General features: G+C 41.4%; 2 protein-coding genes across 6 annotated transcripts; one reads left to right on the top strand and one right to left on the bottom strand.

Annotated features, from left to right (window-relative positions):
• The first annotated feature begins 1,163 nt into the window (after positions 1-1,163).
• LOC308390688 (bone morphogenetic protein 2-B) lies at positions 1,164-11,371 on the top strand. Of its 3 annotated transcripts, none has more exons than XM_080872928.1 (6): positions 1,164-1,272; positions 6,974-7,284; positions 7,489-7,628; positions 7,876-7,992; positions 8,198-8,387; positions 9,759-11,371. In XM_080872928.1, the coding sequence occupies exons 2-6, from the start codon at positions 6,999-7,001 to the stop codon at positions 10,163-10,165; spliced, it is 1,140 nt and encodes a 379-aa protein (XP_080729054.1). In that variant the 5' UTR covers positions 1,164-1,272; positions 6,974-6,998; the 3' UTR covers positions 10,166-11,371. The 3 variants fall into 3 exon arrangements, with proteins under 3 accessions (XP_080729054.1, XP_080729055.1, XP_080729056.1); XM_080872929.1 differs by lacking the exon at positions 1,164-1,272 and adding an exon at positions 6,456-6,570; XM_080872930.1 differs by lacking the exon at positions 1,164-1,272 and adding an exon at positions 6,691-6,803.
• A 1,478-nt stretch (positions 11,372-12,849) lies between these two features.
• Positions 12,850-23,545, bottom strand: LOC308390704 (uncharacterized protein). Of its 3 annotated transcripts, XM_080872953.1 has the most exons (4): positions 21,729-23,545; positions 21,575-21,658; positions 21,222-21,309; positions 12,850-20,247 (listed from the first exon to the last, which is right to left on the bottom strand). In XM_080872953.1, exon 4 carries the CDS (start codon positions 20,116-20,118, stop codon positions 13,954-13,956), a length of 6,165 nt encoding a protein of 2,054 aa, XP_080729079.1. In that variant the 5' UTR covers positions 20,119-20,247; positions 21,222-21,309; positions 21,575-21,658; positions 21,729-23,545; the 3' UTR covers positions 12,850-13,953. The 3 variants fall into 3 exon arrangements, with proteins under 3 accessions (XP_080729079.1, XP_080729078.1, XP_080729077.1); XM_080872952.1 differs by having other exon boundaries at positions 21,575-23,545; XM_080872951.1 differs by lacking the exon at positions 21,222-21,309.
• Between the last annotated feature and the right edge of the window lie 925 nt (positions 23,546-24,470).

Here is a 24,470-nt window from a genome sequence, read left to right as displayed (position 1 = left end):
TAGCCTGTAGAAACTGAACGGTCACTTATAGAATTAGATGATTTTGGGTACACAAAGAATTCTGTAGTGTTGTAATATTGTAGGTTGCTTAACTTAAAGTTTAAATTGCCTTGAGGTAACAGCTGTTAGGATTTTTTACATGCAAACTGTAATACTTCCACACAATGCTTTGCTAGTTCTTTTAAACTGCGTGTGATTATGAGGTATTTTATAGCAGAAAACACTTATGATAAGATACTATGTGATAATATTATATGAAGATTATATAAAAATATTCAAAGAGATACGTCAGATGTGATACAGTTACATCACATAGATGTCAAAAAACTGCCAAAAAAAGACTGCTTATCTTTTAGATCTCTTCTCACCAGTACATTGCTAACATAGGTGGTTAATATAAAGTGGACTACAAGGCCCTGTCCACGTACAGGGGTGCTTTTTAAGCTTTAACTGTTTCTACTCTTCGTGCACACGTATACGACATTTTAGGTCGCTGAAAACAAAGGTTTTGGAAAAGTTCCTTATAGTGTATACATTTTAACAAACTCCATATCTGTGTTTGCATGTGGACAAGGAAAATACAAAAACAGTTGTCTTGCAATGTCAAGGATTTGGAGTCAGACTGTGTGTTATTGTGGCTTTTAATTTTTTCTTTGAATTGTTCTTTTTCCAGGTTTGAACAATTGTATAACATGTTTCTTTAATGACTTTAAAAACAAGAATTGGGTGAAGAAGTTCACATTTATTTTGGATTTTCTCTAAGCCACAGAATGCTAAGTGTATGGATGTTTGACAGTTTCGCTGAACAGAATTGGCAGAATTAATTTAAACTCTTGGGGTTTGCGGTATGGACCCTGCTTTTAAGCAGTCCCATAATTTTAAAAAACAATTGAGACCCAGGATGTGGAGGAAACAACTAACAAACAAAACAATAAAAAATTCAGAAGACTCCAAAATAATTAGTTCAAACAACTGCACATAAGTATATGTTTTTCTGATGTGTCACTACTTTTCCAAAGTTGGTAAGAAGAACAGGAGAGGTTTTTATTTTGTTTTCTCCCTCTGCCAAGTGTCTGATCCACACTCCCGTCCAGTGGGTGGCGATAATGAATCTTTAAACTTCTTTGCTAAGTGCAAGCAGACCCAAAAGATGAAGGAGAAGGCTTGGAAACCTTCCAATCATTTTTGACAGTTACCAATCAGCCAACAGCTGGTTAACTTAGTTTAGCACTGCAAGACTGGAGAAGGGGGCGCAGCTGATTTTGTCCAAAGGTAACTAAATTCACCTGTAAACATAGAAAAGGCTCACAAAACAGTATGTCTCACTGCTTTAGTGCTACCATAACAAAGATTTTTAAGGCTGTTATACATTCCAAGAAATTCCTTGAGCAGGACTAATGATTTTATTTAGGCTTGTCCTCGTCATGAAGGTGCCAGGCAGCAGAAACTTCAAAAGAAATCACTGCTGCAGGCCAAGAAACGGATAGAAACACAACTTCTGTTGAACTACAGAGGCTTTTCTTTGTACCAGAGCAAATGGTGTGAAGGTTACATGATGTTTGGTCACAAAGCCCAGCCCAGCCGCTTTCCTGGAGGCCTGTTTCAGACTGAGCCTGGTTACCTGTTTTCGCCTGACTTTACACTAAACTAGCTGGAGTTTCAAATTCAAATGTCAGATATTAGAATTACCTCTAGTCTGCAAATCTAAGACAGGAACGTGAAGTCCAGATGTCAAAATAAGGTCTTTAGCATCTATCAGTAACAAACACTGGGTGGAATCGCAAAACAGATCATTTATATCAGTGCTGAACGTTTTTCATGATCAACAAGGTTTGCATTTACAGGTTTGCATGTACTTCACTGAAAAGATGGCTTTGTAAGTTGATTATTTCAGAAAACATTTCTTTATGTGAAAGAAAGGGTGGCTGTGGCTCAGGTGGTCGAGCAGATCAGCTACTGATCGGAAGGTTGGTGGTTCAATCCTTGGCTTCCCCAGTCTGTATGCCAAATATCCTTGGGCAAGATACTAACCCCAAGTTGCCCTCCAATGCGTTCATTGGAGTATGAATGTGTGTGAATGTAGTTTAGGTTGCACTTGAGCTTAGAAGTGCTTGTGTGAATGTTGTTTGGACTCCGGGAGAGAAGAAAAGCGCTATATAAGAATCAGTCCATTTACCATCTTTCCTGAACTGCTTATGAGAACATCGGCCTTGCTTTAAATCAGTGTAAACGTCCAAGGGTATCCTAGTCTCACAAGCTTTTACATATACAGTGCACATGTCTAGAACAACAGAATTTTTAGAGAGGGGACTTTTTCTTGGGCATTAAGCACTCAGTACACTGCTCCATACCCTGACAAGACAGAAAAGTGGTTTCCATAGTTCCTATTTTAGTGTAAATTTTAAAGCAATTTATCTTTTTTTCTTCTTCCTCCTCCTTAGGTTTATTAATAGCATTTGAATAGTTCAATTAACTGTTGTTTCCAAATTATTTTGGGATTCTGTGTAAAATGCAGATTAAAACAGAATTCAATCGTTTGCAAATAATTTACATGATATGTTTAACTGAAAATATTACAAAGAAAACAGAAGCAGGAGTTACAGCAGTTAGTTTACCAATCAGAAGCTTGAATGAGTCGATCGATGGTCCCTCAAAGTCTGTATATCAACAACATACAGACAAGACAACTGATCGAAAAGCCAAACCAGTGATTATTCTGAGTAAGTAAGAAGAAAGACATAAAGTAAAGGCATAATGAGGCTTGTAGTAGAAAGTGCCTTCAGTGTGCAATTAATAGAAAACCAGTACCAGTTCATTTTCCATGTTTAGATCATGTAGTTGTGTGTTGTTGTTGTTGTTGTTGTTGTTTTTTTAGTTGTTGTTTTTTAAGTGATGTTAAGCCAACATTGTACTATTATAAGAGAGGATTTTGCCCACTAGGGGAAAGAAAAAAATTACCCTGACTTTTTTATTTTCCAAAGACTTGAAGGGGAAAAAGTCAAAGTTCTTTCTCTACTCTCAGAATTCTGACTTTTTTTTAATGCATTTTGTCTTTTTTCTCCTCATCATCTTGTTTATTTGGGGTTTTTTTTTAAATTCTCAGAATATAGATTTTTTTGTTTGTTTGTTTGTTTTATCACGCTGATCACTCCATCTTCTCCTGTGTTGGAGACACACAGCAAATATGAGCCTCATTTTTTGAGGGTGATTTTTGATTGGTCAGACCACCCGCCGGTTGAGTTTGATCCCAGAGAAGGTGATAGTTTTGCTGAGTCTTATTTGTATGTCTGTATTGTTTTAAATTGCATCTGTGACTGTGGAGAAAAACTTACTTTAACACGCTGCTCGGTAGATAAGCCGTATGCCCCAGCGCGCAAAAAGCGAGCGCTTAATGCTCTAACAGCGCCGCTTTTTCTGCTGCCTTTATGGATTCTGGAATAATGAACTCCAACTGTAAAAGTGTTGAGGACCTTTCGGACATTCTTCATTCCTCCTGCACTGATATCTTGGACTCTATTGCTCCGCTCAGGACTGCGCGCTAAGCATTTATCAGAGCCATGGTTGAACGAACATACGCGCTCCCTCAGACGGACAGATTGCACGTTTCCCTACAGATTTTAAGGACTCGTCTTTCTGCTCACCAAGAAGCTGTAAAAACTGCAAAGACACAGTTTGTCTCAAACTTAGTGTCAGTAAACAGTCACAGGCCTCAGGTACTTTTTAATGTCCTTAATCGCTTTCTTGGTTCACGTGATAATGCCGGAGCCATTCCTCCACCAAGTATTTGCAATGATTTTTTAGCTTTTTTTAATGACAAGATTCTATCGATTAGGGCTCTTGTCTCGTCGTCCGCTGCTTCAGATCCGAGTCTTTCTCCTATGTGCTCTTAGAGCAGTTTGATCCCGTCTCCCTTAATGACTTGACTGCGGTAGTTAGTAACCTAAGATCATCACACTGCCCCTCCGATTGTCTCCCTCCAAGCTTGCTTAAAAGCACTTTTAATACTGTTGGGCCTTTTATCCTGAGATTAATTAATACGTCCCTTGCTACAGGCTGCGTCCCATCATGCTTTAAACAAGGTATAGTTCAGCCTCTTCTTAAAAAAAAAAAAAAACCTCGACCCAACTGTTCTGTCCAATTACAGGCCAATCTCAAAGCTTCCTTTTCTGTCTAAAGTTTTGGAGAAAGTGGTCTACTTACAGTTGCAGGCCCACCTTGACTTTAATATGATCTCTGAAAATTTTTAAGTTTTAAATCACTTCATAGCACTGAGACGGCACTTTTAAAGATTTTTAACGATATTCTTTTAACTCTGGACTCTGGCAGCCCTGCTGCCCTTTTATTGTTGGACTTGTCAGCAGCTTTTGACACGGTTGACCATGACATCCTGTTATCACGGCTAGAATTTCATGCTGGCCTAAAAGGATCTGCCCTACAGTGGTTTTGGTCCTACTTGTCAGAAAGGTCTTTTCATGTCAATACGGGCCCCCACAACTCCAAAATAGCCCTTCTTAAATACAGTGTACCTCAAGGCTCTATTTTGGGTCCTGCCCTGTTCGCACTCTATCTGTTGCCATTGGGCTCCATCTTCTCGCGGTACAGCATTTCATTTCAATGTTTTGCTGATGATTTGCAAGTTTATCTACCTTTAAAAGCAGGGTCAGACCATCCCCAGCTCTTATTACGCTGCCTTGACGATGACAAACAGTGGTTGGCATAAAAATCCTCGGTGTCTACTTTGATGGTTCTTTTAAATTGAATAAGCAGGTGAGTGCAGAAGTTCAGTCCTGCTTCTTTCAGTTAAGACAGCTAGCCAAGGTAAAGCCATACCTCCCGGCTAACGTCTTTGAACGTGTTATTCACCTTTTCCTTACTTGCAGATTGAACTACTGCAATTCATTGTATTATGGTCTAGATCAGGCCACCATCCATCGTCTTCAGATGGTTCAAAATGCAGCTGCTCGCCTGCTAACTGGTACCAAACGGAGAGAGCATATAACCCCAGTTTTAGCTTCTTTACACTGGCTTCCTGTCTCTTATGGGATCCAATTTAAACTTTTACTTTTTGTTTTTAAGTCACTTAACGCCCGAGCTCCTCCTTACCTATCTGAGCTCCTCTCTGCTTATGCTCCAGGAAAAACCATGACGTGTAGCCCAAAATTAATGCAGTCCATCCCACGGACTTATCTCAAATCTCGTGGTGATAGATCCTTCTCTGTGGCAGGTCCCAGACTTTGGAATAGTCTCCCCCTAAATATTAGATCTGCACAAACACTTGAGCAATTTAAATCATTACTAAAGACACATTTTTATGCCCTGGCTTTTGACACACTATGGCCCAAGCATTTTGGTCTTATTGGAAATAGTTTTAGTTATTGTTTTAATTCTTTCATTGTCCTATTATTGTTTTATATTGTTATTACTGGATTACATTGTTGCTTCTTAATGCCATTTTTATATTTTTAAGCACTTTGTGCAGCATCGGCTGTTTGAAATGTGCTATATAAATAAACTTGACCTTGACCTTTCTTTGAAATTTTAAGATTACAGCCATTGCTCCTATTACACCACCCTACCTTACATTCTGAAAGATTGAGCTTCTCTGGGAGGCTCTTTTAATACTATCCTGCTCCCTTCAGGGCTCGCCACAGAAGATCATCTGCCTCCATCTCACCCTAGCATTCTTTTCTGTCACACCAGCCCTCTCCATATCCTCCTTCACTACATCCACAAATATTCTCTCAGATCTTCCTCTTTTCCTCCTGCCTGGCAGCTCAATATTCAGCATCCCTTGTCCAATATGTGACTAACCCTCCTCTACACATGTCCAAACCATCTCAACCTTGCCGCTCTAACCCTCTGATGTATATATATTTCCTCTTTCACCTCAATTTTTTTTGTCAGTGCTGCCATCTCCAAGGTAGTAATGAAACTAACTAGTTATGCAATCTACAGCTTTTCAGTTATGTTTATTGCATTCAGGTTTTTACACACCTGTCTAGCCCTTTGGAAACAAGGTTGTATATCCAAACATGAATTTTGCCTTTTTATAGAAAGCAGTTTAAAAAGAAGTCAAAGCAGTTGAGTTAAATCCAAGTCTTGTTTTAGTAAATCCAATCATTTGATCCTCTTTGTTGCCTGGCTTTTTGCTTTTTTTGCTTTTGTCTGTTTTCAGGCTTATCTGACTGGGTGGCTACTCAGTGATACGTTTTCTTTCATTGTCTTAAATGTGAGTAATGAGGGGGATCATCATTCCCGTGTAATGGTCGTAGATTTGATTAACAACGGGAGAGGAGATTGAGCCATCGATCAGCGTGACGAACCCGAGAGTTTGATCCCTTTTGTTGTACTTGATTGATCAGAGGTCAGCGGGGATTCGCCCTAATTGAGGAATAAACACGTCACGCTGTTAACTCTGAGTCACTGTCCAAACACTGGCAGAGTTTTTTGTGAAAACGTCCGCGTTAACAGGCAGCTTTTGAAAACGCGCTTCATTTGCGTCACGGCTCGGTTGTTCGTTTGCTCTCCAGCGACTGGCCTCATACTGATAACGCATGACGTGGGACAAAGGTGACAAGACATCATGATCGGATAATTTTATTTGGTCCAGCGAATAAAACGGTGGCACCGAAGGGCGAGGGGTGTAATACTAAATACGTGAAAGTTATTCTCTTCAATACATTTGAACGTATTTTAACACATGCGGTCAATCTGTCGTAAAACGTGCATAACAGCATGTCTGAATTAACTTTTCAAATGAACAGGAGCGTCTTGTAAACTACAGTAAGCCGGACAAATTAGTGGTGTGTTTATTTTTCTTTACAGCTGGATCTCTGCTCGTTTCCACCCATACTTTTGTGTATTTGTTTTTTTTTTTGTGTGTGTGTGTTTTGTCATCAGTCATGGTCCAATCACCTCTTACTGTTTGCTAAATACAAGGGCACCCCCTCATTTATTACCTACCCTCACACAGGTGTAGAGCTCAGTCCAGTCTGGAGATGACGGCACGAGCTCCGCGCCTCTGCCTCCTCGCTCTCCTGCTGCTAAGATGCGTCACCCCGCTGGCGATCCCGCAGGACGGTTTGGACGCGACGAAAATGGCCAGGCAGAAGCTGGATCGTCTCTTCTATCTTAAGGATATCCCCAGACCAGCGGTGGCTCCTCAGAAGAAGGCTCCTCAGTTCATGCTGGATCTTTTTAACGTGGTTTCTGTCACGGATGGGACCCCGAAAAGCCAGACGGACATTCTGGAAGGAAACACGGTGCGGAGTTTCAGCGATAAAGGTGAGAAGCAACAGTAGCGGCTGTTCCGCGAGAATATCTTCCAATGAGTTTGCATCTAGGGCGCACAAAAATAAGAAGTAGTATGCGTATAAGTGCGTAAAGACGCAATCGCGCAAGCTATGTGTCTGTTTAAAAGCCTGCGCTTTTCCAGTGTATGGTTTCATCATTTCTCTAAATATTTTTATATTGTTTTGTCGTCTGCAGGACAACCTGGAGAGAGTTTTCACTTCTTCAACTTGTCATCTTTCGGCAGAGATGAGAGAATGATCAAAGCGCAGTTCCGCTGGTTCCGAAAGAAAAGGAAGTTTTATCCCGGAAGCTTTCACACGCCTCATTTCTACAAAGTAAATGCTTCTTGTTTGCTTGCTTTTAAAGACAAATCATTTTCACTTTTTTCTTATATTGTACAGGAAACATTGTGGCAATATTTTGGCGCACTAACTACTAAGTGTACTCGCCCGGTTTCTTTGTCTGCAGCATTTGATAATCGTGGGCCTTTAACAGGGATTCTGACGTTTTTGAAAACAAATAGTGATAGTTTCTGTTTGTTTGTTGGTGGTGGGGTTTTTTCCTCTCTTTTTTTGTCTCCAGGTGGCTCTGTATGAGGTGCTGGAGAACCTTGTGAAGCCATGGCGAGGAAACCTCATCACCTCCAGATTGGTTCCACTATACACACAAGGATGGGAAGTCTTCAATGTCACTCAAATAGTAAAAAAAAATCCATAACTTCATTTTCTTTGTTTAAAATGAATGTTTGAGGCTTGTTGTGAGAAAATAATTCCTTTTAAGTTAAATCATTGGTCATTATTTCAAAAGTCAGATGATCAATTCCAAATAAAAACGTCTCATAATGATGACGATCATGGTTTGTGTTAGATTGGAGGGATGATGTCATGCTTGTTTTAAATGTCAGGTATCCAAGTGGATCCAGAACAGTCAGGAGGACAACGGCATCCTGGTGATGACTACACTTCCTTCCGGTAACTGGCTGGAGTCGGTGTTGCATTCATCTAAACAGAATGTAGAGCTGACAGACACAAGCGCCTACCTGGTCATATTCTCACACGACAAACAGACAGGAGCATCAAACCAGTCATACTTTGGTAAGGTGGTGAGAGAGATGTGGGCATATTGCACAGTGTGACCTTTCCTCTGTTATAACAGTGATTGATTTAGGCAGGCAAGATGATTTTGCCATTTTTAACTTAATAAGAAATTCTAAGCAAATTGCAAGTGGAATATTTGGACTCCTGCAACTCATCTGGGCTTTGGTTTCATGCTTGGTGGGGTTTTTTGTTTGTTTTTGTCTTTTAGACTTGGGCTAATCAAGTCTCAGGGCAGATGATCACCATGAAAGAAAAAAAGTGAGGCATCTACACATCTCATGCTAGTCTGCTTAGCACCAGTTGACCGATCAATACAGTTTGTTCACTTAACCCGTCTCTTGACTGTGTGCTGTTCATGTGGATCCATTTTAATGCAGTTACAGTACGTTATACATAATACGGCTTAGTTTTTATCAGTGAGTAAAGTTCTAGCATTATGTCATTTAAATGCCAAAGTGAGATTCGAGTGAGTTTGAGGACGAGTAAATGGTGATCGTTAGACGACCGGGTCTAATCCTCAGCAGTTTTGTTTTCTGCAGTGGTCAGTATCTATTAAAAGTGGTCCAAAGAAGGAACCAGCGACAGGGTCGTGAGAGATGAAGGCTCACTGATGCACATGGGGAGTGAAGGTTAGCCGGTGTGGTTGATCCAACACATGAGCCACTGTAGCTCAAATTGCTGAAAAATTTAATGCTGGTTTTGTCAGAATACACATGCCATGCTGACCCCTGTCCACCGTCAAAAGCACCAACAATGGGCATGCAAGCATCAGAACTGGAGTATGGTGAATGGAAGAAGGTGGCCCGGTCTGATGAATTACGTTTTTTTTACATCACTTGGATGGCAGGGTGCGTGTGACTCTTACCCAGGGAACCCTATGCTCTATGGGAAGAAGGCAACCCAGCATAGGCAATGTGATGTTTTGTTCTGCTAGGAAGCCTTAGTTTCTGCCATCTGTGTGGATGTTACCTTGACATGTCCCACCTACTTAAGAATTGCTGGAGACCATGTACACTCTTTCATGGAAACAATATTCCCTGATTGCTCTGGTTTCTTTCAGCTGCGTCAAAGCAATAACGGATCAGGAATGGTTTGAGGAGCACAACAACAAGTTTGACCTCAAAATTCCCCAGATATGAATCCAATCGTGTGTCTGAGGTGTGCTGGACAAACTAGTCTAAACCATGGAGGCCACACCTCCATGCTTACAGGACTTAAAAGGATCTGTTGCTAACATGTTGGTGCTGATACCACAGCACACCTTCAGGGGTCTAGTGGCTGTTTTGGTAGCAGACTAACTGACTCAATATTAGGCAGGTGATCGAAATGTAAAAATGGTCATAATTTTCTATCCTAACCTCATCACAGGACAAGCCCAACCTGAACCGGCTGCCCCCGAGCACCGCAGCAGAAGGCCTCGTGCATCTTCCAGTGTCATGCCCCTCGACAGCTCCCAGCACTGCCAGCGCATTTCTCTGTTTGTTGACTTCGAGGAGATCGGCTGGTCGGGCTGGATCATCTCTCCCCGTGGATACAATGCCTATCACTGTACGGGCTCCTGTCCGTTCCCGCTGGGGGTAGGCATCAGGGCGACCAACCACGCCACAGTGCGTTCTATCATGCATGCACTCAAGGTTACTAGCGATGAGGTGGAAGCGCCCTGCTGCGTGCCGGACACGCTCCAGTCTATGAGTCTGTTGTATTTTGACGATGAGGAGAATGTGGTTTTAAAGCAGTATGACGACATGATGGCGTTAAGCTGTGGTTGTCATTAGCTGCCTGTGAGTCTCCTGGATTCTTTAACACTGGTCAACACATGGGCATGAAACAGTGAGGGTTAAGTTCCTGTGTTTTTGATGGTATTCACTGAGGTACTGAAAGAGCTATTTCATAGCTACTTGTTGCTAATCCTTTGACGATGCAAGTCCAATGGCCTGTTGTTGTTCTCCATTTTTTTAAAATATTGTTTATATAGTTTATATTGTGGCCCAAAGGCCCACTTCAGGTTCTTCTTCTGGAGTGTAATTTGAATGTTTCTGTGACACTGATATGTCCATGTGGTCCGTCCTACAAAATCATTACTTTTTATTTGGAATTAACTTTTACTGTTTCTCAGCAGACTGTGGTAGCTGCCACTAAAATGCTCAAAAATTACAATTAAAGGTGATGTTTTCAAGTATTCATTGTTTTGGTTCAGGAGCACATCAAATTAAAACTATTTTTACATTTAAGCAAAGAACTACTCCAACATTTTAAAGTAACTTATTTTGTAATTGGCTATTTAAAAAAACACATTTGGATAAACTGATTGAAAATGATTTCCAGGGACTATTATTTATTAAGTACCAAATATCAATGTTTTACAAGGGGATTTGGACTGAGTAATGTCAAAAGTTTTTTATATATATATCTTTCAAAAACACAAATACAAAAATTAAAAAAGTGATGTACAAAAAAAAAGCTCTGGCTGTTGATTTCAAGGCCAAAAAAAAAAGGACTTTGCAAGTTGTTACAACCTGATTCTGTAATGTAAGAAACAATGTTACATGTTTGTTTTATTAAAAGCAGGGGGGCTATGCTGAATGAACTGGGGGAAATTAAAAGACCCTGCATTGTGTTTTCAAGTTCTTATGGTATTATATTATATTAGAGCACACAGGAAATAAAAGAAGCACACCAGTGCCCAGAAACATTCTTGCTATTGTTCGGTGTCTTAGCATAAATTGGTCAGCAGGTAGGTAGGACAGAGGTGAAGATGGAAGCTGCTAATGTGCTTAAAAAGAATACAAACTAATATTTGATGCTGTATTTAATAAAACAGTTTTAAAGACAACTGCAGTGTTTTTAAATAAAAATTCTTTAAATTTGCTTTTTTTAAATTCCAGTGTTTTAGAAACAGTCTACTTAAACTGTCAACAGAGAAAAACACTTGATTGCACTGTATGTCCAAAACATTTGTGTATTGTGTTAAAGGGAGTCTACAGAAGCTTGTTTCTGCCACTGGAATAAAAAATGCCATGCGTAAGAATAGAATAGAATGCCTTTATTGTCACTATACAGTTGTACAATGAGATACAGAGCATCTCCTACTCAGTGTAAACATGCTGGGGGGTACAGTTCTGCAGCGCTATGTACATATGGACAGTATTAACATAGGGAAAAACATATATATATATATATATATATATGTAAATAAAATGTACAATATACAAGACGTATGTAATAAATAGTGTTATTTATATACAGTTGAGTTATTGCACATAGAATAGGTATTGCACAGTGGTGGTCCATAGAGGAAGTGGGAAGTGGGGGGGCTGTGTTATCTGTGCATGTGTGAGTTCAGGGTGGTTATCGCTTTGGGGAAAAAACTGTTTTTGAGTCTGTGGGTTTTTGTGTTGATGCGCCTGTAGTGCTTCCCTGAGGGAAGCAGGCTGAACATGTTGAAGCCAGGGTGGGAGCTGTCCTTGATAATGTTTGCTGCTCTGCTGAGGCAGCGGGAGGAATAAATGTCCATCAGGGAGGGGAGAGGGCAGCCGATGCTCTTCTGTGCTGTCTTGACCACACTCTGAAGCCTCACTCTATCTGCTTTGGTGCAGCTGCCGTACCATACCGTGATGCAGTAGGTTAGCAGGCTCTCAATGGACGAGCGGTAGAAGGTCAGCAGCAGGTTGGAGTTCAGCTTGTACTGTAACCTGTAAATGTTGAGCTAGGTATCTCAAGATTTTGAGTATATAAGTTGAAATTTTGAGAAAATAACTCAAAATTCCAAGTTTGCTCTGCAAATCAGAAAACTCTGTAAACGATGTCATCTGCTTCTGGGTGACAAGGAAATGACTTCAAATCCTTCAAAGATCTTCCCAATTGGCAGAGGCAACTTGAAATTTCAACTTACTAAAACAAAAATTTGAATTATTTTCTCAGAATTTCAAATTATTTATGTGAAATTTCTACTTATTAACTCAAAGTTTTTTCCTTTTATTTATCCCCCCCCCCCCCCCCCCCACTGGCAGAGATGAGCTTCCATAAGTAACAGAAGCTGAACTATGGCTGGGGCTTTACTTCCATGCAATACCACTTTGTGCCAAAAGATGGTGCAACAAGTCAATGTAACCTTCATTTAAGCAGGCGAAAGTACTCACTGTTATTTACAAAGGCAGCCTGCGAAAAAGGCTCAGCCCCGCAAGGAAGATTGAGAGAGATTGGGCTAAAAAGAAACTAAAGTTAAACAGCAGCAGGATGATAATTAGAAAAGGTAGAAGAATGGCTGTTCAGTGGTGCTGCTGTGACTCAGGTCGAAGAGCAGTTCGTCCCCCAAACAGGAAGTCAAAAGATATGTTTGTATGAATCTGTGTGTTACTGATGAATAAAGCTTATATTAAAAGAACACTTAGTATTATGTTGCTGGTTCAGCCTGTACTCTAACCATTCACTAATCCAATTTAAAGCAAATACCCATAACAGTAGTTATTTTCTTTTATTGGAATGCATCACAGACACAAGACAGCCCTGCTTGATTCTACAAACTTGCAAAACAAATTCTCCCTCATATCCTCTCCATACAAAACATGAATTCCAATAATACCAGTTGAAGCTTTCAGACAGTATAAATGCAAACATAATCAAAATGTGCAATTTGGACTTTAGCATGCAAAGGTTTCCAAAATGTTGTGGTATGGAGATAGTTAAAATCAATAAGATTTGGTTCAAGTATATCGAATGACAAATGACTGTATATGTCTGGTGAAAAAGGAACTCTCAAGACAACAAACCTTGCAGGTAGTAAAAGAAATGCTACAATATCTACACAGTTGTGGAGACCCAATACAACTGTAATATATAACAAACTGTCAGCATTTACAATAAATAAACATTTTACAGTGAAGCCCACCCTCTCTGTTTATACTTAAATACATTATGTACATGGAACATCCATGTCCATTTTACTCAAAAATCTTACGCAAACCCTTTCAACCACATTTAAATTAGCACATTCTACATCATTCATCCAATAAGTCGTCATCTTTTGTCAGGTTATGCTCATCTAAAAGCCATTCTCTTTTCACAAAGCCATTAATGGCTTCAGTAGCTTTACAAATCCAACACAACTTCAGTGCCTCCTGAAAATGGAAGGCAAGAAAAACAAAACCACAATCACAGATCTAAACTGCAAAAACAGTCAACACTGAAGGGAAAAAACGCCCTGAAATATGCATTGGCAATGAACTTTACATTCCTGGGAACATTTGTGGTGCATTTTTCCTCATTCTGTCTGTAACAGGCCAAATGTAGCAGTACAACAAAAAGTATTTACAAGAGCAATTATTTCTTTCTGGGATTGCTGTTTTGTACCAGCGTTCAACAACCAAACAGAGAAAGATCCATCACTACAGTGTTGTTGCTTTTTAATAGTCCTTCTGTCAAATGCCGGTATAGTATAAGAAGGCAAAGTTGGTTGGGAAAGAGTTTTAATGTGACAAAAGCATTTTTAAAAAAACTCCTGGAATGCAACAAACACCACAATTCAGTGATATAAAACAGCATTCCTTTTAAACCCTCTGGCCCATCAGCTAGGACAGTCGAGTTCCTCAGTGCCTATGAACTCCCCTAACATGTGTTCGTTCTGACCATAGAGAGGTTCCAAATATGGATGTGCATCTTTACAGTACATTTGCATTGATCTCTCTATATTCCTCTGCTCAAAGTCCTCTGGTTCCAAATGAGGTGCCTGAATTGTAGCTTTCGGAGCCATGGGCGACAGAGGCACTGGGACAAAGCCATGGTAAACAACCAAAGGAGGGCTCAAGACCTCCATAGGGGATGCCTTAGGGACAGCACCTTCTGGTGGCTGGACTGGCAGCTGCACATAGCTTCCTGTTTCAGGATCAAAGAAGGTTTTCGTCTTGACTTGTACAGGCACGTCTACAAAAAAATACTGTCCTGAGTCTGGATCCTGGAGCAGCTTACGTTGGGTCATGGGGAAGGACTGCGTAACGATAGCATGCTCCATGCTAGACTGTCGAGACAGCTGGCTGGTGTGGCTTGATTGGCGGGATAGGGGTGAAGGGCGAGGTACTTCTGTGGCATATGCATCAATACTGTGGCTCCGTCTCAGAGGGTTGTCTCTGTTAGACTTGTTTCTGGCTCGGCCTCTCTGCTGAAGCTCATCCATGATGGATTTCTCAATGCGTTGGGTTCTGGGATCAAGCTTCTCATTGACCGGCATGTCGGCGCTGAGTCTGCGCTCGGCTCTATCTCCTAAATGCCGGTCAGTGCTTTGTGTTCGATGCAAAGCCCTGTCTGGCACTTGTTTCTCACTGATGTGAGCTTTGTAGACGGGCACGTTACTGATGATCCTGTCGCTACTGCAATGTCTTTGCTCTGTCTTATCTCCAGTGTGTCTGCGGCTGCTGCGGCCTTGTCTTTCCGATGCCATACTGGGTAGGGCTTCTCTCCTCTGGTTGTTACTTTCCAATGATTTGTGATCCTGTCTCAGAGTCTCATGCTTGACTTCTGATTTGTTGCAGCTGGGACTTTCTTTCTTGTTTAGCAGTTGCTCACACTGGCTGTTGCTGTTTTTACTATGGTGGCTTCTGCTGTGATCGTCCTCAATTTTTCCTCTGTGTTCTTTCTCGCTCCTCCTGCCATTTCTGTTACCAGTGCTGCTTTTGTGCTCAGACTTATCAGCCTTGTGTCTTTCTGCTCTGTGTTTGCTACTGTTGCTGCTGTTTTGAGAAGACCTGTGAGGTGACTTTTGGGCCTCTTCTTTCTTTATCCTTCTATTTGCAAGCTTGATTGCTTTTAGAACTGCCTTTTCCGATTTAGGTAGGACGGGCGGTGGCTTCAGCAGACCTGTTTGGCTTTCATTATCACCGCCACTTTGGCTGAACCCCATTGTCGTATCATATTCTGTCAGCCCAGCGTTTAACACCGTCTCCTCAGATGTGTCAGCTGTGCTGGTGGTTAGACTTTCCACTCCTTCTGATGATGGGCTTAACCCGGAAAATCTGTCTTCCTCCTGTGGCACAGTGAGGAACCCTCCAGCTTGTGACTTCTGTGGGTTTTCATCTTGAAGATCTGAAGGATAAACCAGCTGGGGTGCTGACTGAATCGATGTCATCTCTGTAGGCGTAAGAATGTCTGCTAGAATTACAGCCCTCCCACTGGTGGTAGCACTGGATTCATTAGCCAGTGTGAGCTCTGGACATTCCTTTGCATGATGTAGCTCATCCTCTCCCCTCTCTGAACCACTCAGACTCCCTCTGGGTGACCAGGGTTGTATGGTCTTCCTTAATTTGTTACTAAAAGTGTTGTCTTTGACTTTAAACAGGGAAGGGATCCCCAAGGTCGGTGAGAAAGTATTAACAGGTGACAGAGTTGCTGAATTACTTTCATTGTTACTTAATCTTTCATCTGTATCTGCATCTTCTCTCTCTTTGCTAGCCTTCCATACTTCCAGCTCTTGTTGAGGAGACTTTACGGGTTGCTTTATAGCATCTGGCTCGCTTTCGTGATCACTTAAAGAATAATATTCCACTTCTGCCCTGTCCGAATCGCCTCTTGTGTTCCGCGAAACATTTCGCACTGCCTCGTTAACCACCTTCACCTCTTCAGTTACATTTTCAAAGTTGTGGAGTGTGCTCTCCACAGAGAAGTACGAGGATTTTGAGGACAAGCTGGCCTGATCGGGCGGGCTCTGAGTTACACTAACACCATTCACCAGCAGCAAGGGCGATATTATGTCTCTTGGGATTTCGCTATGAGCTTCTGAATCCACATTTTTATCCTCAATCGGTTCATGTATTTTCGTAGGTTCTTCATCCATTACTACATTCTTAGTCACCGTCCCATCTGCTGTGATTAAATGATCTGGTTTTAATGGGGCCTTTCGCTTTATCCTGCATGCCTCTTGTGCCTTAGCAGCATTGTTTTCAGCTGATGCACTCCTTGGGCTCATATTTATGTGCAAGTTGTTGCAAGTTGCACTGAACTGTGATGATATCAGACTTTTCTCCAAATTCCACCTCTCGTTACTGGAGCTGATTTCACTCTGACTGGGCACAGCATAATCAGTATTTACCTCTTGTACAGCTAAATCTTTCCCCGTTGCGTTAAGGTGTACCTCAAGATTTTCATATCTCCCATCTTTGTTGCAGACATTTTCATCCACAGAGTCTTTCTCGCTAGCGACGCTTCCACGTCTCCTATTACCACCTTTTTTGATCCTAGGAGGAACAGGAGGAGTGTCGACTTTGCTGCCTACAGTTTCATTCATCAGGGAATCTCCGCTATCCTCAGACACCTGTCTAGCAACTTGTTTTGAATTAGCCTCTGGATTATCGTGACTAGAACGATCGGTAAGTTTGTCATTCAAATGTCTGCCTGTAGATTTTTGGAGTGTGTTCACCTCACTGCTAATCTTGTTCAAGCCAGGTAGTGCTACCCTACCGCCTGATCTGTGTGATTCTCCAAGTCTAGGTTCAGTCTGTGCCAAAATCTGTTTCAGGTGATTGTGGTCTCTCAGATCACTCAACATTTCTTTTAGTTCCTTTTCTTTAAGCGCAGAAGTGCTGTCATTTTCTTTCTCTCTCCTCACTGTGATAGCATCTTTTGTAGAGTTTTTACTTTGCTGTGCCCTTGCTGTATAACTTTCACTGCAAACTTTCTCATCTAACTGTGGATTTGCATCTGCTTCTGTTAATTTATTCTTCTTCCTCTCCCTTTCTGAGATGATCTCTTCGAGTGCCATTTTGGCTTTGTCATAGTTGTCATTTATGAGCGCTTTGTTTACGATTACATTGCTATCTAACTTTGCGAAGTCCTCCTGTTTGTTCTGCTCCTTTTCTCTCTTTGCAAACATTTCTCTCTTGGCTGACGTGTTGCCTCTTATCGACAGCATGCCTCTCTTTATATTTCGAAGCTCCCTTGAGATCAGATCATTTTTAGCCTTCGTCTCCTCGTCTATGTTAACCACCTCCAGTTTGCTCCTCGCGTTTTCGAGAATGCGATTACCAAGCCTAGCTCTCTCCAGCTCTTTCAAAGCATTCAAATCATTAATTATGTGCTCGCTGTCTTTAATTTCTCTCGCCTCCTCATCCAACTCCCCTCTTGCATTCACGTTCGGATTGCCCTCTTCATTCTCCTCGACTTGTTCATCATCGGTCACTGCAAATCTCTGATATTTTATATAGTTATTCTGTCTGGCTGAGAATATATATTTTAGCTTGCCTTGTTTCTGGATGGAATCATTTTCTTTTGGTGGCAAATCTAGTTTTGGTTCCTCCAATTCATCATTACGCATTTGCTGTTTATCAAGAGGAAGTTTAATATCAGATTTAGCAATATTTCTCACTGGAACAGGTGGTGGCTCTTTCTTGACATTACTACTGTTGCTAACCTGCTTTCCATTATTCAGTTCATTCCTGTTTTGGGATAAAAAATTGCTTTCTGCCACCAAACTCTCCTTCTTGCTGCCTAACACCTCCTTTGAAACATTCTCATCAATTTCTTTCTGCCGCAGTTCTTCTCTGTCTGCTGCGTGCTTGTTGATGCTATCTGACTGAGCTTTATTTTTGGCTGCATTAATTGCTTCTCTCGCTGCTCTGATCACATCCACTGTGCTTATTATTTGGCCACTGGCCTCTTTTTCCTTAGACATCTGCTGTGCCCCAAAGACTTTATCCTTCCTGTCTTTCACTGGACACTTTGTTTTCTCTGGCACATTTGGGGGCCTTTTCCCTACTGATGGCAGACCCTCATTCTCAAGCGTGTGGGGTGAAATTAGGGGTAAGCAATCTTTGATGATATTTGAAGTGTTTGGTGAAAGCCCCGTGTTCGCTGGCAGTGCCTTATGGGAAAGCTCTTTGTTTAGCATAAGCGGCGAAACTTTCTGCATCTCGGTTGGTGCATCTGTATGTGCAGGTGTGCTCTGAGGGACTTGAAGATATTTTATATCACCGTCAACAGGGCTGGCTTTCTTGTACAGATTCAAAGAAGGGTAGTTTTGCTTTTTAGCCATTGAGCTCTTGTTCTTCTTTGGGTATATAAAGGGGGGCGTGGAGTTTTCTTCCCCAAGAGCCTCCCTTTTGCTCTGAAGTAGATTTGACAACAAATAATCGTCTGACAGAGGCCTGTCAGACCTATCCTCTGTAAGATCAACAGTTGGGGATCCGTGGGATTCCAAAATAGGACTGCAGACTGTCAGTCCATCTTTCGTCATGGCAGGTGTGCTTAAACCAGATCCACTGCCTTCAGAACCAGCTCGTGGATTTTTCTGATTGTCGTCTGTGCCGCCTTCGGGCAGCTCCACAGTTTTGAATTTAGGGGGACTGTAGCGGCTCTTCACCCTTTTCCTATTGTCTTTGAGGTTGAAGAGGATGCTGGAGGCCAGTGATTTGTAGCTGTCCCGCTTAACTTGAGGTTCAGGGGTCCCCTTGGCCTCAGAGTGTGGTCTGAGCGGAAGGTCAAATGCAGAAGGCGAGAGGACCGTTTGGAGGATTTCTGATGTTTCTGTCGGCTGCCTGGAGGGAATGAGCGGAGTCATCAGCTGGCAGATGTTGAACGGAGTAGAAGCTACAGAGCTGACCTCCTCAACTGCTTTGACTTCCACAGATATGACTTCCTTTTTGACCAACAAAAGACTTTCATCCACTGTTTTCAAATGGTTTTCTGGAGGAGTCATCCCAGGCTGATTGACCAGAACAGCACTTGTTGCTCTGGACCTGTTGCGCTTCCAGGGGGCAGCAGTTCCATTCCCTCCATCGGATGAGCACCTCTTCTCAGCTGGAGCCACTGAGGGCTTTGGTAGGACCTTTGGTGGTTGTGGGGGAGGCATGGGTTTAGGAGCAGTGGGAGAACAAGGCTGAGCTTCTTCTTTCTGAGATGACAGAGGCTTCTCCGCATGCAAAGTTTCTTTTCTACATGCCTTGGTTAGTTCCTTGTACAGCGGCAACTCGTACATTTTAGGGATATTATCTAGGGGGAGAACGGAGCTCACTGTGTCCCCCTGGACAAAGGGGAACTGGTTAAAATCAGTCCATGTCTGAAAAGGACTAAACTCACTGTGGAGAAAAAAGTTTTTAATGTTAAGTTTTCTTAATTTGACAGTGGCCTTCCCATTTTTAATCCTTTTGGATTTTCCTGTAGGAAGGCCGATGTCTTTGCCAGTTTTGTTGGATGAGCCATCAGCAGACTGATGCTTAAGAGGGTTTTTGTAATGATGATCTGTGAGACTGGTGTGATAATCTGAGGAGAATTCTGACAGCTCTCTCTGAATGCTGCGAAGTGCCGTTTTATCCCACGATTCTCCATTAGCATCAGTCGTGCTTCCATTTTTGATTAACATCCCCTTGCAGCTTTCCTCTGTGGCGCTTAAAGCTTTGAGGAAAGATGACATGTGGGATATAGTTTTCTGCTGATGGTGTTTCCATGGCTGGGTGTGATTTTTCTCACTTTTGCTTTGCCCCTGTTTTTTAGATTCCTTAATAGGATTCTTTTTAAGTGGCTCCTCCGCCAGAGGTTTGTGGCAGCTGAAAGGCGAGTATCCACACAAGAAGTCATCATTGTAAACTGCATCATCTCCAACGCAGAGACTTCGGAAGGCTCGATCGGTGAGAGTGCTAACCTCCCGATCGGTCTCGTCCATGAACAAGTCCGTGAAGCCATTGGGGAAGCGGTGGTGGAGCATGCTCCCTGCCCGATGGCTCATGTGTCGCTTTTCCACGCAGCTCATGATGTCAGCGACTGTCTTTGCGTCTTTGCATCACCAGCTGTGCCTCCTGTACAGCTGCTTCTCCTCTGCAGGTTCCAGTTTCTTCCAGCTCAGGATGACATCTGGAAAGCGGTGGGTTACGTAAATTTCCTAAAAAACAAGCCAGTGAAATCAGTGTTAGTTTTCACATAAGCTTTTCTAAAACCGTTTAACTGTCACACAGTTTAAGCAGTTAACTGTTAGCATTTGTGCAAGTCAAGAATCCAAAAATGGTTGTTTGACTGACATGATTACTTTAAATGGTTTTGAACTCGCTGCACTGATGACCTTTATGTACACAACATGTGCTGGCTACAGCCATGCTGTCACTATGCAGGCAGTAGACAAACACTTCATACCATGCAGTTATTTTAAGCATCGCATGATGCCTTAAGCTGTGAGCACCAAGCATGGGATGAAAATAAATGCTTCCCTTTTTTAGGAAAAATATGAAGATTTCTGTTATTTGTGTCCACATATTTGAAATAATGATATTCTTCACATGCAACATTCACTTTAAAAGAAGAAGATCTTTCATTTAAATGTCAAACACTTGTTCAGCTGTTATCTAGATATATTTTTTGCTAAGCTTTAGATGCATGACAATATTGACATGAATCTATAGAAAAGAAGGCAGGAAATGTGAGTAAATCGTCAGTCAGTGTCACAGATCAGCAGCAGCTGCTCTACTGTAGCTTCCTTGAGCTATGTGGGGGAGGTTTTAGAATAGCTCATTAACCTATTTATACGGCCTGACCTGGGAGCATAGCCACAGACATATAACTCAAGTCTTCAACTATTCACACAACCATTGCTCTCCATATAAGAGGTTTGATTGAGACAAATATAACCGTACACACTTCATGAATTATAGATATGTTTAGCGCATTGAAATGGAATAAATGGAAAGCAGGTCTCTCATCAAAGAAGTGTTTACATTCACAGTCAAGAAGGATTTTCAGGAAAGGTGGATACATTTAAAACAGAGAAAAATAAGATAAATGAATATTATGATATTTACTTTTATTTTATTATCTGAACCTAACAGATTAAATATCCAAAACTGTATCTTAGACTAGACTTACAGAAGACTTTGGCTTTCCAGGACTCTTCACTTGCCAACCATCTTAAAGCAGAGATCAGTTAGCGCCACGGTACTTTCCCAGCATCTGCCTGTGTATTTATACCCAAGGAATGAGTTATCCAAGTCACCTATACTGTATAAAGGCAAAAACCACTGGAGTGTAATTTTAGTTGTCCTAATTGTTCTCAATGTTAGTATATCTGATGTGAAAGTAAAATAAATAAACACGGTTATTTTAGAGTAAGAAAACTAATGTATGTCCGATTTTTGAGATTAATGTTTAGCACAAAACTTTGAAAAGTTTAAAGGTTTTAAGGTACATGTCTTCATATAAAAACCACACTGCTCCCTCACCTTGGTGATGGGTCTTTCATGCTGAGTTTAAGAGTCCGAAGTTTGCATAAAACCAAGTCCTAAATGTAGAATCCAAGGATCCGCCTGTCGAGAACACGTTTATAGTTAAATGTTGTCAATCGCTGGTGTGGATGAAGAAATAAAGAAAGCTCACCAAAGTGAGTCAAGCCCTGAGATCCATGTTCGAATGCGCTGGTGTGGCCAGGCTTCTGATTGTGAACTCAAATGATACCAAAATAGACGCACAAGTCGGTGTGGCCAAACTGAGCAGCAACAGAGGGCCCAGCTAGCTTGCTCACATTGGAATATCCAGTGGGTGTCGAGTGGCAGGGCAAGACAGAGGGGCAGGATGAAATGGACACTGTCATTGGTTATTTTTATAACAAGGCAGTGAGGGCTGATAGACATGGGCCCACTCTTTACCTTTGCCAACCCTGAAAACATGACAAGGCCTTCCTGTCAATAGAGATTAGCCATTGTTTGGGTTTATCCTTGGACAATAAAGACGAATGATGTACACTTTTATGGTTATACCACTCGCTAGCATTTAGCAGCTGACTAATTCTGCTACTGTCTCCCGGGGAAACAAGCTTTCTGATATTGCATCACAAAGTCCCTGAAGTGGAGATTGGCAGCTGGAGGCAGACGTCTGCTGACTGATACGGCGGAGCTGGGCTCATTCTTGTTGTTGAAGCTCTGTTTACAAGACTCTGTGTGACTGAGTAATCTAGTTTTAGGACCAGCAGCTGTTGTTGCTGTGAGATTACGATGAGACAGAGCTGGAATTTTGTTGACTTGTTACCCTTTGTGAGGCAGAGAAAGTCGATAGGTGAGGTCATATGTAGTGGTTAACCTTGTGTAGTCTCAAAATGGAGGAAGTTGAGTGTTTGAGAAACGTTGGGCAGCTCAAATTTATTTTATACGGGAAAATATAGTCACCAAAAATAGGTCAACTGTAGCCTTTGCAACAGCCATAGCTTCACCTATTTTAAGTGGAATAACTCAGTTAACTGGAATTTTGACTTTTTTCAGCAGCTGGTAAACATCAAGTAATTTTAGTAAGCTAATTTAGACATGGCTATTTCACTTTTTATCTGCTGTCATCTTGGCTAGCTCAAGCATTCAGAGACCTGCAATAGTAAGGAACTGTAAGGAATATGCACTCGCCAGCCTTTCTTTTAGGTATGCATTTATGATAAATGGACAAACAGCTCACACAATGTCTTAAAGCATTAGGCTAAACAATCTACAGTAAATATGAGCACTTCCACAAATACATACACTCCATACACATTTGTTTAACCTGGCATAGATGCACACGTGGGAATTAACACGGGAATGTTGGACAGCTTGCAACTGATGGAATTTTCCATGAAAGTTTGTTCAAACTTGTCAGAAATCTGATATCAGAGACTGAAAACCAGTTATGCAAAATCCATGTAAGCTAACTATCCGTTTTCTTCCATTTATCCACTGGAGCCAATCACAGCTGTCATAGGACGAGAGGAGGAGAACACCCTCAAGAGGTCACGAGTCTGACAACCATTCACATCTATGGGCTATTTAGAATCACCAGTTAAACTAACACCATTAAGTGAACTCATACTAATAAGGGAGAACGTGCAAACTCCAGACCACACCCAGATAGTGGATCTGAGCCCAGGACCTTCTTGCTGTAAGGCAACAGTGCTAACCACCACATCTATGCGTTTCCCTTGCATAGAAGTTATTTCTGGTTAATTGTAGTACTTCAAGGGTCTGCCTGTTTTATAGAAGAATATTACTGTAAATTATTAAAAAAAGACACTTTTTCATTGTGGTGCTGTTCAAAGTATACAATGTTTATGCATACACATTGATGAGAATCCTATCTCTGGTTATTTAAATATGTCGAACTGGGATATATATGAACATCAGAGGCATTGACTGATGTGCATAAAGAGAATGGAAAAAAACCAACAACCAATAAACAAGATCAGTGCCTCACAGTCCAGATCCAGGCTTTGTTTTTACCATTATGACTGACACCCACATCTGACACCAGCCTGGATCATGCTTCTTCATGCCTGCTGAGAATTGGGACAGGCAGGGAAAGGGGGTAACCGGCCTCAAGTTCTGGCAGGCTAATAAACCCAGGTATGGGAATTCTAGGACAGCTGAGACAGATCATGTACAGTGGAGGTGCAGTGAAGGTAAAAATAGGTAAAAAGCATCAAGAAAGACCTGATACATGACTTGTTGTTTTACCAGCTACATTCGTATCTTGATTATAAACTCAAACTGAGTAACTGCTATGTCTGACATCCCTTAAAATAGGGAATATATTGTGTAACAATTAAGATAAGATAAGATAAGATAAGATAAGATAACCTTTATTAGTCCCACATGTGGGAAATTTGTTTTGTCACAGTAATAAGATAATTATTTCTAAGATAATTATTATAAATAATTAATAATAAGATAATTATTTATAAGACTACTGATTTCTCAAGAAAATTTGCATAGTGAAAATAAAAGAGTCAAGTAGGTCACTGCAGAAAGGAAATTCTGCAAACTACAGAGCTGCTCTGTTATTATAATAGACATTAAAGGTGTTTTGTTAAACATTTCTTTTTCATCTGCAGCTGAGGCTAGAAATGTGCTTTGATCTGTTGGAAGAAATGACTCAGACTATCATTATTACCCAGAGGGGGACTTACACCACTACTGTAGTAATGTAAACCCCCAATGCTGATAAGGCAAGTAACTTTCAAGCAAAAGGATTTTAAAAATGCACTTGAATCATCATCATAGAAGACGTGAAGCTGTTAGACATGGCTAAACCATGGCTCTACCAAAATATTCATGACAACTTCATGACTTCATGGTACGCTGCAAGTCAATGCTGGTCTGGTGC

The sequence above is a fragment of the Rhamphochromis sp. 'chilingali' genome, assembly GCF_963969265.1.
Source record: "Rhamphochromis sp. 'chilingali' genome assembly, chromosome: 22".
NCBI lineage: Eukaryota > Metazoa > Chordata > Actinopteri > Cichliformes > Cichlidae > Rhamphochromis > Rhamphochromis sp. 'chilingali'.
This window is presented reverse-complemented; position numbering and strand designations above follow the sequence as displayed.

What these genes read in the sequence shown, in the direction of transcription:
- LOC308390704 (XM_080872952.1), bottom strand. Translation starts at nt 20,118, where the DNA reads ATGAGCTGCGTGGAAAAGCGACACATGAGCCATCGGGCAGGGAGCATG.
- LOC308390688 (XM_080872928.1), top strand. Translation starts at nt 6,999, where the DNA reads ATGACGGCACGAGCTCCGCGCCTCTGCCTCCTCGCTCTCCTGCTGCTA. An exon ending in TCTTCAATGTCACTCAAATA is followed by an intron (nt 7,993 to 8,197) that starts GTAAAAAAAAAT and finishes TTTAAATGTCAG; the next exon opens with GTATCCAAGTGGATCCAGAA. An exon ending in ATCAAACCAGTCATACTTTG is followed by an intron (nt 8,388 to 9,758) that starts GTAAGGTGGTGA and finishes ACCTCATCACAG; the next exon opens with GACAAGCCCAACCTGAACCG.